This window comes from Oryctolagus cuniculus, chromosome 16, assembly GCF_964237555.1.
Source record: "Oryctolagus cuniculus chromosome 16, mOryCun1.1, whole genome shotgun sequence".
Taxonomy (NCBI): Eukaryota; Metazoa; Chordata; class Mammalia; order Lagomorpha; family Leporidae; genus Oryctolagus; species Oryctolagus cuniculus.
The window spans coordinates 31,967,880-31,982,083 of NC_091447.1; the positions used below are offsets into that span (position 1 = coordinate 31,967,880).

At 44.3% G+C, this 14,204-nt stretch overlaps 1 protein-coding gene across 2 annotated transcripts in view; it reads right to left on the minus strand.

Moving 5' to 3' along the window:
* Positions 1-14,204, minus strand: part of GLI3 (GLI family zinc finger 3) — a 278,933-nt gene that overhangs the window by 15,786 nt on the left and 248,943 nt on the right. For both annotated transcript variants that reach the window (XM_002713771.5, XM_070059772.1), the window contains one exon: positions 676-825. In XM_002713771.5, coding sequence (XP_002713817.2) covers positions 676-825 — 150 coding nt within the window. The remainder of the gene's footprint in view (positions 1-675; positions 826-14,204) is intronic.

Genomic DNA, 14,204 nt, shown 5'->3' on the forward strand with positions numbered 1-14,204 from the left:
AGGTTGCACAGCCCTTACCCAAAATGCTTAGGCGCCAGGAGCACCTGAGTTTTTTCAGACTATGGAATATATGCATACACATAATAAGATATCTTGGGATGAGCCCCAAGTCTAAAAACAAAATCCGTTTATGTCCCATACACACCTTGCTCACGCTGCCTGGAGGTGATTTTATGCAATGATTTTTTTTTTTTTTTACTGCACCTGTGTTTTGATTGCAACCGTCACGTGAGGTCAGGTGTGGAATTTTCTACTTGTAGCATCATGTCTGCACTCAAAAAGTTTCATATTTTGGAACATTTTGGATTTCACATATTTGGATTAGGGATGTTCAATACGTATAGGGATTAGCTTTTTTAAAAGTCCATTTAGGCTCCTCCCTTTGCCTTCAGAGGCCTATGGCATGATGAGCTATCAGGCTGGGATTGACAGTGACTGAGTGTTCACTCAGTGCCCACCACCTGCTGCTAGCTGCCACGCCACCCTCTAGAACTGTTCGGTGCAACTCAGTAGCTCTAAAACCCTGGCACTCATCAGCAGGCCCAGCTCTGTCCCTCTTCTTGCAGCACCCCAGCTACCATGTGCCTCCTCTGAGTTGGAGTCATCAGCACATAGAGCCCTGAAGAGTATGAAGAAGGAACACAGTGCGAATCCTGCCGCCCACCAGGTACTCACAGTGCATTTATGAGGCTTCTCGCCTGTGTGTCTTCGCATATGCACTACCAGCATGTACTGGGCTTTGAAGGGTTTCTGCTCTCTGGAGCAGTCGAGCCACCGGCACACGAATTCCTTCTTTTCTCCATGAATATGGTCATTGTTTATATGCTGCAATTTGAGGAAAGGGAGAGAGAGAAATAAAGTGGAAGTGTATCACTTGTTTCCGAAGGCAAGAAAAGGAAGTACAAAAAATGTCCCCAGGGTCGGGGCTGTGGCAAGGCTGGTAAAGCCACCACCTGTGATGCTGGCGGTTTGAGACCTGGCTGCACTACTTCTGATCCAATTCCCTGCTAATGTGCCTTGGAAAACAGAAAAGGATGGCCCAAGGCTTGGGTCTCTGCACCCATGTGAGTAACCCAGATGAGGCTCCTGGCTCCTGGCTTTGGACCAGCCCAGCTCAGGCCATTGTGGCCATTAGGGGAGTGAACCAATGGATAGAAGATCTCTCTCTCTTTCTGTAACTTTGGCTTTCAAATAAATAAATAAATTTTTTTAAAAATGTCCCAATCTTAGATCCTAAGGATTATATGAATAACTTCACCATATTAAAGATTTTTAAAATTCTTGGCAGTGTTTTCTTTTAAACTGTTCTTAGTGTAACAGCCTCTGTTTTGTTCTTTTTGTTTGTTTGTTAGTTTATGGTATTTGAAAAACATTTAGAGAGTGATAACTTCTATTTACTAGTAGTTCATTCTTCAAATGCCTGCAACAATTGGGCATTTGGATTAGGGAATGGGCCAGGCAGATGCCAGGAACCAGAAGCTCAATATAGGCCTCCCAAATGGGTATAAGGTAAACCAAGTACTTGAACTGTCACTTACTGCCCCCTGCATGCATCTTACCAGGAGGCTAGAGTCAGGACCGGAGCTGTGACTCGAACCCAGGCACTCCAATATGGGCTGTAAGGGGTCCCAAGCAGAGTCTTAACTGACATAGGAAAAGCCTGCCCCCAAGTCAGTGTATTTCTCAGGTAGTTTGCTCTTGCTACCTGTGCATGTGTGCTTCCTCACTAATAGGAGTGATATTACAAGGATGGAGCTTAGTGTCCCAGAAGTACCACACTGGGCATCTCAAGAGCACAGTTTAATTCTGAGACTTGCAACTAGTTGTAGGAGAGTTGTAGAAGAGCAGTTGAGCTATCCTTGTCCTCTGCTAATTTTCATCTGCCAAAAGGAGGTAAAGGCTATAGGACTACAGAGTTCTCCAGCTCTCACCCACACCAGGAGGATGCACATCACACACACACACACACACACACACATTCTGTAACAAGGAACTGAAAAACCAGAAACACTTTTCAAACTAAGCTTTAATTCACGGTTCTGAACTAAGAATCAAAGAGGAAAGAACGATATCCAGAGGAGGACTATATGGCTGTCAAATGATTTAGTCCCAAGCATCCTGGTTTTCTTCATACACAAAACAAAGGAATGGATTCGTGAGTTTCTAAGGTTTTTTTTTTTTTTCAGTTCTAAAATCCTATAATTTGTTTTTCAGAATGAAAATGAACTTTCCTGAATTACTCATCAATTGAAAGTTGTTTTATATTTTAACTTTAATATAGTATAGTAAAATAATAAGATAGTTACAGTATATATATGTGTATAGTTATAGTATAATGATATAGTTTTATAGTTTAATTTTATATAGTTCCTTAGATTACTATATCAGGCGTCCTTTAAGTGGGAGACATGAGAAACCTATTGCAGCACCAGAGGAAGAGAAGGGTCTTAATCTGGATCAACTTAAAGAAAATTCAAGTAAGTTGACTATGCTACTTAAGTGTCTGGTTATATACTATCTATGTTGAAACTTTGTCTTTCTTTCTTTCATTAAAAGTTTTTTAAATCATTTATTTATTTGAGAAAGAAATTTTTTTCCCACTGATACACTTCCCATATGCCCTCAATAGTTGGGGTTAGGCCAAGGGCTAAAGCCAGGAGCCTATTAATTCTAGTTCTCCCACATGAGTAGCAGGAACCCAAGTACTTGAGCCATTACTTCCTGCCTCCCAGAGTGTGTGTTTGCAGTAAGTTTCATCTGAAGCACAGCTGAGACGCGAACCTAGGGACTGCGATATGGAATCTAAGTATGTTAACAACTATGCCAAATGTTTACTCCCCAAAACTCTTAAAGATTAATTCATTGATTTGAGAAGGAGAGACAGAGAGAGAATATGAGAAAGAGAGGTAGACAGACAGATGAGAGAGATTAAGTGCTCCCATCTGTTGGTTTACCCTCCCAAAGCCTACAATAGCTGGGGTTGGGCCCCAGGGCCAACACTGGGAGCTGACTCAATCCAGGTTGCCTACATGGATGCCAGGAACTCAATTACTTGAGCCATCACCACTGTCTCCTAGAATCTACATAGTAGGAAGCTACAATCAGAAGTCAGAGCTGAGAATTGAACCAAGGTACTCTAATGCGGGATGCAGGTATCTTAACTGCTAGGCTAAATGCCTACCCTAACACTGTCAATTTTCATTCTCTAGTCATCCTGCTTTAATTTAATTTGCCTTATTTTTTAATTTGCCCATTTGGCATAATTTGAAGCTTTTAGGAACACTTTCTCAACCATACATGGAAGTATATCACTAAAAAGTTCCTCCAGTGAGAGAAACTTCCCTTTGTTTTCATATACAGTGTGGTGGTGACACATTTCACCACATTCTTACTAAGCCCATGGCTCCTAAATGAAAGAGTGGTCTTTGGGGGCCTGAGGATAGACTTCTACCATCTGAGTTGGCCTTTCCCAGGTATTCCACTAGGTGGCCTGCTGCTTTAGGGGAAAACGAAGTTTCTATAAAATGCATAAAGTTTTCCAGGCTGTTTCTGGAGCTGAAAGAGGGCAGAGAAAATGCCCTCAGAAAGCTTGTGACAGAAGAGAATCCGTGCACACTGCAGCACAGGGACACAGCCAGGATCTTGGGGGATGCCTTGGAAATGACAAGGAAACCAAGAGAATCCCCACTCAGGGACACAATGATACAGCAACCCCTTGGCCAACGGATGTGGGTTTCCTTTTGAAAACCACTGTCCTGTGTATGAGTGCCTCTTGAAAGAGATGATTTGCACGTGAGTCTATGAGGAGAACAGATGTGCTGGCCAGGGAACAACAGGCATCTTTGAATTCATGCTTCAAGTGCATCTTTGTAGCCCACACTCATAGCCCAGAATTGCCCCAAATGTGTGCCGAAGCCCAGCCTTTGAAACCTATAGGGGTCCTTTGAATTTTCCTTTCCAGGGAGAAAAATAAACGATCATACAAATTCATTCCATAAAAGTTATTCTTGGTCCATTTTGGTCCTTTGGATTAAGACACACGATAGGAAAAGGAAGGAAGAGAGGGAGGAAGAGCAGAAGGGAGGGGGAGAGAGAAAGGCAGGAAAAGTTAAAGTTGGAAAATAACTGAGTCAACTACTTAAGGTTGCAACACACAGTGTCCTGGTACTTGGCAGTACTCAGTAAGTATCTGTGGACCTGGTTTGACTCATGCAGCAAACTGAACTTCCACTGGGTAAAAGAAATTACAGTGCATGATTCTGTTTATCTTAATTTAACTTCATTCTGCCTGGTCCCCTAACAACAGGAATTTAACATAAGGTATTTCATAGGATTTGAAGGCTATCCAAATGCAAACCCCTCATGCTGGGCAGAACAAAAGACATGCACATGGATTCTGACATTTCTTTTCTCTCTTCTGCATTTACAGGGATGGGCTGAATGCTATACACACCAAGTCCCAAGCCCGGGAATCAGACAGACATGATTCCTGCCCTAAGGAAATTATAGTCCACTGGAGGGAAATGGATAATGACTTAAATTACTATACAATTATGGTGTGATAAGCGTGATGAAGAGAAATAATAGGGTTTTATAGAAACATAGAGCGGGAGGTCCTGAGTCAGTGTGGAGCATCAGGGGTCAGGGTCAGCTTCCCAAATGAAGCCACAGCAGGATCCGGAGGTGAGACCCGCAGGTGTGTGGTGTGGGGTGGGGGCAGAAAGAAATGGACAGGGGTGCAGGAGCACCTGCAGGAGCTTGCTGCCTCCGAGGAACAGGGTGAGACCCACACGTGGCAGAATTGCGCTGGCCGTGCGGAGGCCGCAGGCCTCGGGCGTTGCCACTGCTTGGCCTGGTGAGGAGGCACGAGTTCTCCCTGGATTGAGTGGACATCATGGGGACAGCCATCCTTGTGCCAGCTTGCAGGGCTTATCTGAAATGAGGATCTGGGTGAGCTGTCCCATACGGAGGCTGGGTGGGATCTGTCTGGATGGAACTCACGTTCACCTCACAAGAAAGCCAGACCAGGCCTGTCCTGGAGGAGGAGTGAATCGGGGGCTCCGCAGAGGAGCTGGCATGACCAACCATGAGCCGCCAGCGGCAGCCAGTGAAGTAAGAAAGCCTCATCTTTCCCTTCTGTCCTAGCCAATCCCTGGCCAGGTGAGGTTCTAGAAGAAGCAGGGTGTGGTCTTCTGGGGCCCCTTTAGGGGTGTTGGTGGAGGAAGAGCAAAGAATTACAGCTCCCTTGAGCCACCTGCCTCGCTGGGGAGAAGGAGGAAGGCTCTGGATTGGACTTCAGACTGGAGGTCTACACTGCACACTTCAGCAACCATGAATGACTTGGGAGTGGCACAGTGCTAGGGAAGGGAGCAGACGTGAGCCGAGGAGAGCAGTGACTGCAAGCATCAAAACCATTCCATTGCTGCCCTTCCGGGCTGACTCTGCCTTTGCCCCTGGAACAGCACGTGGGAATTCAAGCAGTGGGACAGTTCCAGCAGCTTCACTCTCAGAAAGCTCAGCATCCTGGGAACTCCTACTCGAGGTGGCCCCACGCAGACCTGAGTCCCAGCTGAAACACTTCCGCAATCTTCTGGAATTGCTCTTGAGGTCAAACTTGCACGGAGACCACCGTTAGGATTTACATGAAACTCAGTGATGTAGGAGCACAGGAACAAGGCTAATCTTTCTTTTTTTCATAGCCCACAAGCTGCTCAGAGGACACAGTCACTTACTGTAAGGAGACAGGGAGGCACCCTTCTGATGGCTTAGTTCAAATGTGTCTTGAGCTTAAAATATTTCCAAGAGCTAAACTTCAGCTGAAAACTAAAATTGAGAAATTATAGACTTCACATGTTCAGATGTTCCAAATATTTAATTTCCTTTAAAAAGCTGTGCTGGCTTCTGTGGCGAGAGCCCATGGCAGGTTCACCTTCTGTGTCACAAGGCACGCTGCCATGCAGGGCATCAGGAGCTGCGTCATAGATTAATTTCTGAAGAGCTGTGTACACTGCAGAGACCCCTTCACTCCCTTGGGCTTTAATTTTCTCATCTGTAAGATTAGGATGATGAACTAGATCACGTGTTGGCAAACTTCTATATGAAGCCAGATACTTGAGGGCCAGTGTTGTGGAATAGTGGGTAAAGCAGCCTCCTATGATGCCAGTATCCCATACAGGCACTGGTTTGTGTCCAGGCTACTCCACTTCTGATCCAGCTGCCTGATACTGGCCTGGGATAAGCTTAGGCATATGGTCCAAGTGTATGGGCCCCTGCCACCCATATGGGAGACCTAGTTCATATGAAGCTCCTGGTTTCAGCCTGGCCCAGGGCTGGCCATTGTGGTCATCTAGGGAATGCACCAGGGGTGGAATATGCTTCTGCCTCTCCTTCTCTAGAACTCTTGACTTTCAAAATAAATAAGTCTTTTTAAGAAAAAGAAGCCAGATAGTAAGTATCTTAGGTTTTGCAGCCTATAAGCAGAACATACAACATGTTAATGAAAAGGAATGGCTGTTCATGTATGGACATGAAATATTACCACATCATGAAATATTCTTTAAAAACTTGGGGGGTGGGGGAGGGCAGTGTTGAGGCACAGTGGATTACACTGCTGCCTGCAACACTAGTACACCACATCAGAGCACTGGTTCAAGTCCTAGGTTGTTCCCCTTCTGATCTAGCCCCCGATAATGCAACTGGGAAAGTAGCAGAAGATGACCCAAGTACTTGGGCCCCTGCCACTCATGCAGAAGACTTGGATGGAGTGCTTCACATCTGGCTTCAGCCGGGGTCAGCACCCCAGCCATTGAGGCCATTGGAAAGTGAACCAGCAGATGGAAGACCCCTTTCTGTTTCTTTCTGTCTCTCTGCCTTTCAAATGATTTTTAAATATATATTTTTAAATAATTGAGAACCATGAACACTGTTCTTTGTTCACAGGCTATGCATAGCAAGCAGTGGGCTGTATATGTCCTGTGAGCTAGATATTTTGTTCACAATCAAACTTCCAAGTCTTCCTGTGCTAACATCTGTCAGGTTAACTCTCAACCCTGAGAGAGTACAATTAGAAGGAGGGACATTTTAGTGGCAGAGAAAGGAAAAGGTTATAGAAAAGAATAAAAATTAGGATCCGAGGCTAAAAAAGGGCTCCGATGAAGGGAGGAGATGAGCCCACATCCACCACACTTTCTGCATCATTTTCCTGGCCCTGGGTTGAAAAAGCACATATTCTTCTCTCACCAAGATCCAAAGTATCCACAAAGAATAATATACAATGAATTCTTAACCTTCAACAGACTGAGCCCATGGGAAACTGGCCTGAAATCCAATGGACAGGAGTTTATTTGTGGTTTCACTGGAAATCTGACTTCCTAGCAGTGAAAATGTTAATCAAATATATAAATAATTTAATTGGAGGAAAAATAATGCATGATTAAATTCCACACTAATCCAACACAAAGACATGCAATTTGCCAGCGGCCTGAGAGCCAGAAAGAGATAGATGGTGTGAATTACAGCTCTGTGGGCCAGCGCTGGCGGTGAGACGGCTTTGAACTTTCCCTGTCTGAGTAAACAGGACAGGGACTCAGGGCCTAAACAATTCCCCCAAAAAGGCCAAGTTGGTCAAGGGGCTTCCTGATGAGTCTGTGTCTTCAGCTCTCTGCTTGGTACACAGCTCATCACTGACTGACCTTGGACGCAGCTTCCAATGCCCTCCTGGGCTCTTCCAACACAGAAGACGAACCCTTGGCAGCTCTTGCTGCAGAGGCCAGTACAGCTCTTTAAAGGAAATGAGATATCTAGAACATTTGGATGTGTAAAGTCTATAATTTCTTAGAATTTTAATTTTCAGTTGAAATCTAGCTCTCTGAGACGGTTTAAGCTTGAAACACAGTTGTACTACCTAAACTGTCAGAAAGGGCCCGGTGTTGTGGCACAGCAGGTTAAGATGCTTCCTGCGGTGCCAGCATCCGGTAAGGGTGCCAGCTGGGGTCCCGGCTGCCCCACTTCCAATCCAGCTTCCTGCTTATGTGTCTGCGAAAGCGGCAGAAGATGGATGGGCCCCTGCACCCATATGGGAGACCTGGATGGAGTTCCAGGCTCCTGGCTTCAGCCTGGCCCAGCCCTGGCTGTTGCAGCCATTTGAGGAGTAATCCAGAGGATGGAGGATCCATCTCTCTCTCTTTCTCTCAACTCTGCCTTTCGGGTAAATAAATCAAACAGAAAACAAAATACAGGAAGATGTCGCTATTTCCTTACAGCGACTGATTATGCTTTATTTCCTTCATCAGCCATGAGTTCCCTTAGGCAAACGCTTGCCCCTCAGGAGCCCACAGCAAACCCACAAAGTTGACTTTCCCACCATGATCAGGCCTGGAGCCGTTTCTAGTCTCCCTCATTGCCCTGGGGCCCAGGGAGCACAGAGAAAGTGGGAGAAACCACTGGCTGGCCTAGCAATAGAGGAGGCGGAAGGTGCTTCTTTATTTCAAGGGATTCTCTTTGGGAAGCTGAGCCGTGAATGTCAACCAACCGGGCTTGGAGAGCTGCGGGAAGAAAGACCCAAGGAAGCAGGAGAGTGACGCTTTTCTTTCACTAGCGGCAGAATGGACACACACAATGGACTCCACTGAGCTAATCAGGGTCTTTTCTTCTGGCTTCGTTATTTCACTATGACCTCAGAGCAGGCAGTTTTCCTAACCCCTCAGATGAATCGCGCGCATGCAGCCCAGCGAGCCGCATGCTCTCAGAGCTCAACTAAAGCTGCCGCTCAAGCAGTGCACGAGGCTTGGAAGCAAGCGCCCCTCGGCTTTCTTTCCACCTGCTCCTTTAGCGCAGCTCTCAGATTGGATCCCCATTCAGAGCACACGACTCTCTAGATCAGTGGATTATCCTCCCTTCTAAGTGGCTTCCTGGAGCGGGGCCACTACAGCCTGGCTGGAACGAATGCCTACATCTGCCTATCCCCTTCCCAAGTCTGCTTAAGGTGACCCCGTAATCAATAACAAATACTGCGCTGCTTCAGAAGTCAGTTCCCTAGCATCAAGGCAATTTCTTTCCATTGTTGCAATGAAAAAATTATCGCCAAGCACACCTGAGAGTGGTGAAGCCAGGACATGCACAACTTCAGCCTCACCTCTCCCCTGGACACACACATTCCGCACCAGGCTTTCTGTATCTGCTGTATTTTCCAATAATGCAGAGTTTTTCTGGCAACTTAGATTCCTACAAAATATTTCTCCAAGTTGTTCACAGCTCAAAGAATACATAAAATCAAATACATATATAGTCTTTAGTGTAACAGTGCTCAAGTATCTATAATTTGTTTCCCACATAAACACCCACATCTTCCCACACAGGACTATGTCTTTAATAGAAAACAAATCTTAGATAATAGTGTATTTCATACAAAGACAGTCAAGCAAATGGAACTGCGTTTTGGGTACTTCCTAAGGGGCTCCCTTGGGACTCACGGGCTGGGGACGCCAGCTGCACCCTCAGTACTACGTCTGCTTCGTGCCTTTGCCACGTTTCTCCGTATCTTGGTGCCACCACTGGCGGCCGTGATTCTTTATCCAGAAGTGAAACGGAAAGCTTTCCTTCTCAGAGTGTCACACCCACACCGGAACGTCGGATGCTTTCCGAATCTTCACACGGCCACCAGGGTTAGCGCATCGTCAAGGAGGCCTGAGTGAATGACTGTATTAACGGGATGCAGCCACTTGACACTCACGAGGACGTGGTGAGGGGTCCCTCACGAAGGCCTTCTATTTTGACACAAGACGGGATGTTATTAAAAAGTGAACAATGTCACGAGAGCTCAATTTTCAGTTTGCTTCCTGACTTTATAAGCCTATTACTACCTCTTTACTTAATAGTCCAGATATATTTCTGAAAGGGAGAAAAAGGGGAAATGATTTAGAATCTATTAAAATTTAATTTATATTACAACTGATTTGGAACAGAGATTGAAACACTTTGCCTAAAGGAAAACTCCCTATAACAGTACCTCAAAACTTCCCATCTGAAATAAGGCCCATACCTTCTTGTTTGGTGTATCATTTGATAAAGGCATCATTTTTGAAAAGTTTTACAACTGCTGTGACATGGATTTATATTAGGTGTGCATTGCGATGGGAGTCCTAATGGTTTCACGAGGCAAAAATAAAAAAGCCATGAATCATAGACTATCAGGACTAAAGTAGGCCTTCTATCTCTATATGCACTTTAATTTTAGATAAATACAATAATTTAAATTGTTTTGCTGGCACCCATCAATCTTCCTAACCGATATTTAACAAGCTGTAATAGCCTGTGGTGGGAAGAATCTTCCCAAAGACTTCACAGAATGATGTTTCAAATCAAGCTGGATCATAAAAAAAATCACAGCATCTTTCAGTTTTCCGACAAAACTATAACATTATACAGAAAAACACTGAACGGCCTCAAGACTCTGGGTCCAAGACTGCATTCTCTTTATAAAACAATGAAATAATTCCCACTTCTGATTTGTGAATATTATTAAGAATTAGAGATTAAAAAATAAAGATACGCTTCTTGGTTAAAAATGAACACATAAATATAACTAGGGTGACAATGACACAAATCTTGTTTCTAGGCATAAATATGTAACAAAATTATTTTCCTTTATGTGAAAAAAGGCAAAGTTCTTTTTTACAAAAGATTTGTTTGAAAAGCAGAGTGACAGAGAGGGTGAGAAAGAGACCTTCCATCTGCTGGTTCTTTCCCAGAATGCCCACAACAGCTGGGAGAGGGCCAGGCTGAGGCCAGGGGCCCAGAACTCCATCCAGGTTTCCTAAGGGGAAGGGAGGAACCCAAGCACTTGAGCCTCCCGGGGCGTCAGCAGAAAGCTGGATCAGAGGTCCAGCGTAGCCAGGACTCAGGCTCTGAAACGGGCTGGGGTATCCCAAATACGGCCTAACCACATGCACCACAACATTGGCTCCAGGCAGAGTTCTTTAACAGACACATGATTTGTGTGAACACATGGCTTTACAGCGTTGGATTTGAGAACAAAAATTAACTAGCTAAAAATACATTTTCCACCCCAAATGCCACCATGGTAAGTGGGACAAAGCAGGGGAAATCTGTCATCCTTCCCCTTCCCCTTGAAAATAAAAGTATATGGGATGGAATGCAATATAGATACACGTCCCAGCATGCCAAGCCAAAGAAACCAATCAAAACAGAACATTCAAGTCTTCTTTGTTAAGGTTTTCTTACCATTTAATATGGTAACTATTCTTTTAAAATTTTTATTGATTTACTTTTATTTATTTGAAAGGTAGAAAGAAATAAACAAAGAAAGCTGAATGTATCCTTTAGTAAACTAAGAGTTCAGAGAACAAAACTGTGAGGCAAAAAGATTTGCTTATTTGAAAGGCAGAGAGATGGGGGTGGGAGGGAAGAGAAATCTTTCATTCACTGGTTTAGTCCCCAAATGGCCACAATAACCAGGTTTGGGTCAGGCTGAAGCCAGAAGCCAGGAACTCGTCTAGGTCTCCCATGTGAGTAGTAGAGGCCCAAGTACTTGGGCCATCCTCTGCTGCTTTCCCAGGTGCATCAGCAGAAACCTTGATCAGAACCAGGGTAACCAGGACTCAACCTAAACAGACACTCTGATGTGAGATGCCAACATTGTAAGTGGCGGCTTACCATGCTGTGCCACAACACTGCTCCCTTCCCACCCCTCCCCAGCCACCAAGTTGAAGCACTTTTCAGAATTTCTGTTCTGGAGGGCCAGTAGTTAAATCAATTGAGATTTTCCACAGAGATTTAAAGGGACTTCATCAAACCTTCCAACCGTTCTAAGAATGTTCACATTGTTTCTACAAGTTATTGGGCATATTTAATTTTTATCATCTCCTTTCAAACACCAACTTTGCTTCAGCAAAAAAAGCCAACAAAACCATAAACCCTTCTTAAATTAATTGATTAGATACCACAAAGAATGACACAAAGCGGTAAACAAGTAAGGTTTTAGGAGTATCTATTCTAGACGTATGAGGAAAAAGAATACTTCATTCAGGTAAGATAATTTTAATTATACAACCATGTAATGAAATAATTTGAAAAACTGATCTCCAAAATGGTAATTTCTATTTCACTTCTTTGCAATGAGGAAATCCAGCTAACACGATAAGCGCCAAGGTTTCTGAGCTGAGCTCTCATTCCGAAGGAGAGGCGGATAAAGCTCACTTGCTTACTCTTCAACTGGATCTTGGACTGAGATGAATGGCAAGGCCAGAGGGGCCAGGAAAGCGGCGATAAAATGCAACCTCTCCCAAGGACCAAATGAATTCATCACTCATATGTGTGGATCATCCCCAGGAACCCAGCATATCTGGAAAGCATTACCATTCACAGCAATTGCATATATCTCCAAGTGAAAGATTCAGAAGCCAGATCATGTCCCAGGGCATTAAAATCCTCCCACCTTGTGGGCTTGGATTTCTGCCAGGAACAGAAAGGAGGGTTAATGGACAGTTTCTCTGTATGCTACTATCCATACAGCAGTTGTACTTGCCCACCTATGGTCAACACAGTTCTGACTTTGTTACACAACTTTGAAAGGTAGATTGGGTAGGTATGATCATATTTATAATGACATATTAGATTTTAAATTTTAAAGTACTTAATGCTTATACACAAACACACACACACACATACATACACACCCACACAAAGAACAAGGAAGACTCATATTTTTAAAAGTCTCCTGACTTCAAAAGTAGATATGAGCCGGCGCCGTGGCTCAATAGGCTAATCCTCCACCTTGCGGCGCCGGCACACCGGGTTCTAGTCCCGGTTGGGGCGCCGGATTCTGTCCCGGTTGCCCCTCTTCCAGGCCAGCTCTCTGCTATGGCCAGGGAGTGCAGTGGAGGATGGCCCAGGTGCTTGGGCCCTGCACCCCATGGGAGACCAGGAAAAGCACCTGGATCCTGGCTCCTGCCATCGGATCAGCGCGGTGCGCCGGCTGCAGCGGCGGCCATTGGAGGGTGAACCAACGGCAAAGGAAGACCTTTCTCTCTCTGTCTCTCTCTCTCACTGTCCACTCTGCCTGTCAAAAAAAAAAAAAAAAAAAAAAAAAAAGTAGATATGAACTTTCCCTATTTGAAATGTGAGATACGAGGATTTCCATGAGCTAAAAGCATACAAAATACTACTCTTTAATTATTTCCTAATTTTTATGACCTCAGCAATCCACCAACTTTGGAAATACATACATTGCTATTTGTAAAAGGTATGAACATATAATATGATTATGAGAAAATTCAAAATTTAATAATAAAGCACATGTGAATGATAAAGAGATCCAACTTCAATAGGTTATCTCTGTATTTGCTACCCTGTAAATGCAATCTGTCTCCCTCCACATTACTAAATTCCGATTCTTTTTTTTTTTAAAGATTTTATCTATTTATTTGACAGATAGAGTTACAGACAATGAGAGAGAGAGAAACAGAGAGAGAGAGGTCTTCCTTCCGTTGGTTCACTCCCCAAATGGCTGCTACAGCTGGAGCTGCGCTGATCCAAAGCCAAGAGCCAGGTGCTTCTTCCTGGTCTCCCATGCGGGTGCAGGCACCCAAGAACTTGGGCCATCCTCCACTGCCTTCCCGGGCCACAGCAGAGAGCTGGACTGGAGGAGGAGCAACCAGGACTAGAACCTGGAACCTATATGGGATGCCGGCACCACAGGCAGAGCATTAACCAAGTGAGCCATGGCGCCGGCCCCACTAAATTCCGATTCTAAGGATTACAATAATCACTCTTGAACTTGTATACTGGCTAATACATTTTTACATCATAATTTTCATGACTGAAATACTTGTTTGGACAATTACATATATAAGAAAATGTATTTCAATTTCAAATACATTTGGATAATCTTTTTAATATTGGAAAAAAGTCAAGAATTTTAAAAATGAAATCTTTTGAAGACAGAGATTAGAAGTTATTCTAGTACCAGCCTGAGTCCAAACCACATCCCGGACCATGACTACCCCTTTAGGTCTTCTGTCCATCATGTTTGCAAGGGAAAGTCTTGCATGAAAAGTGTTAGGAGAACCTCCCATCAGCAACTAGAAGAGATTAGGTAATTATGTGTGTGTGTGTGTGTGTGTGTGTGTGTGAGACAGAGAGACAGAGAGACAGAGAGACAGAGATAAGAGGGAGCAGTGACTGCT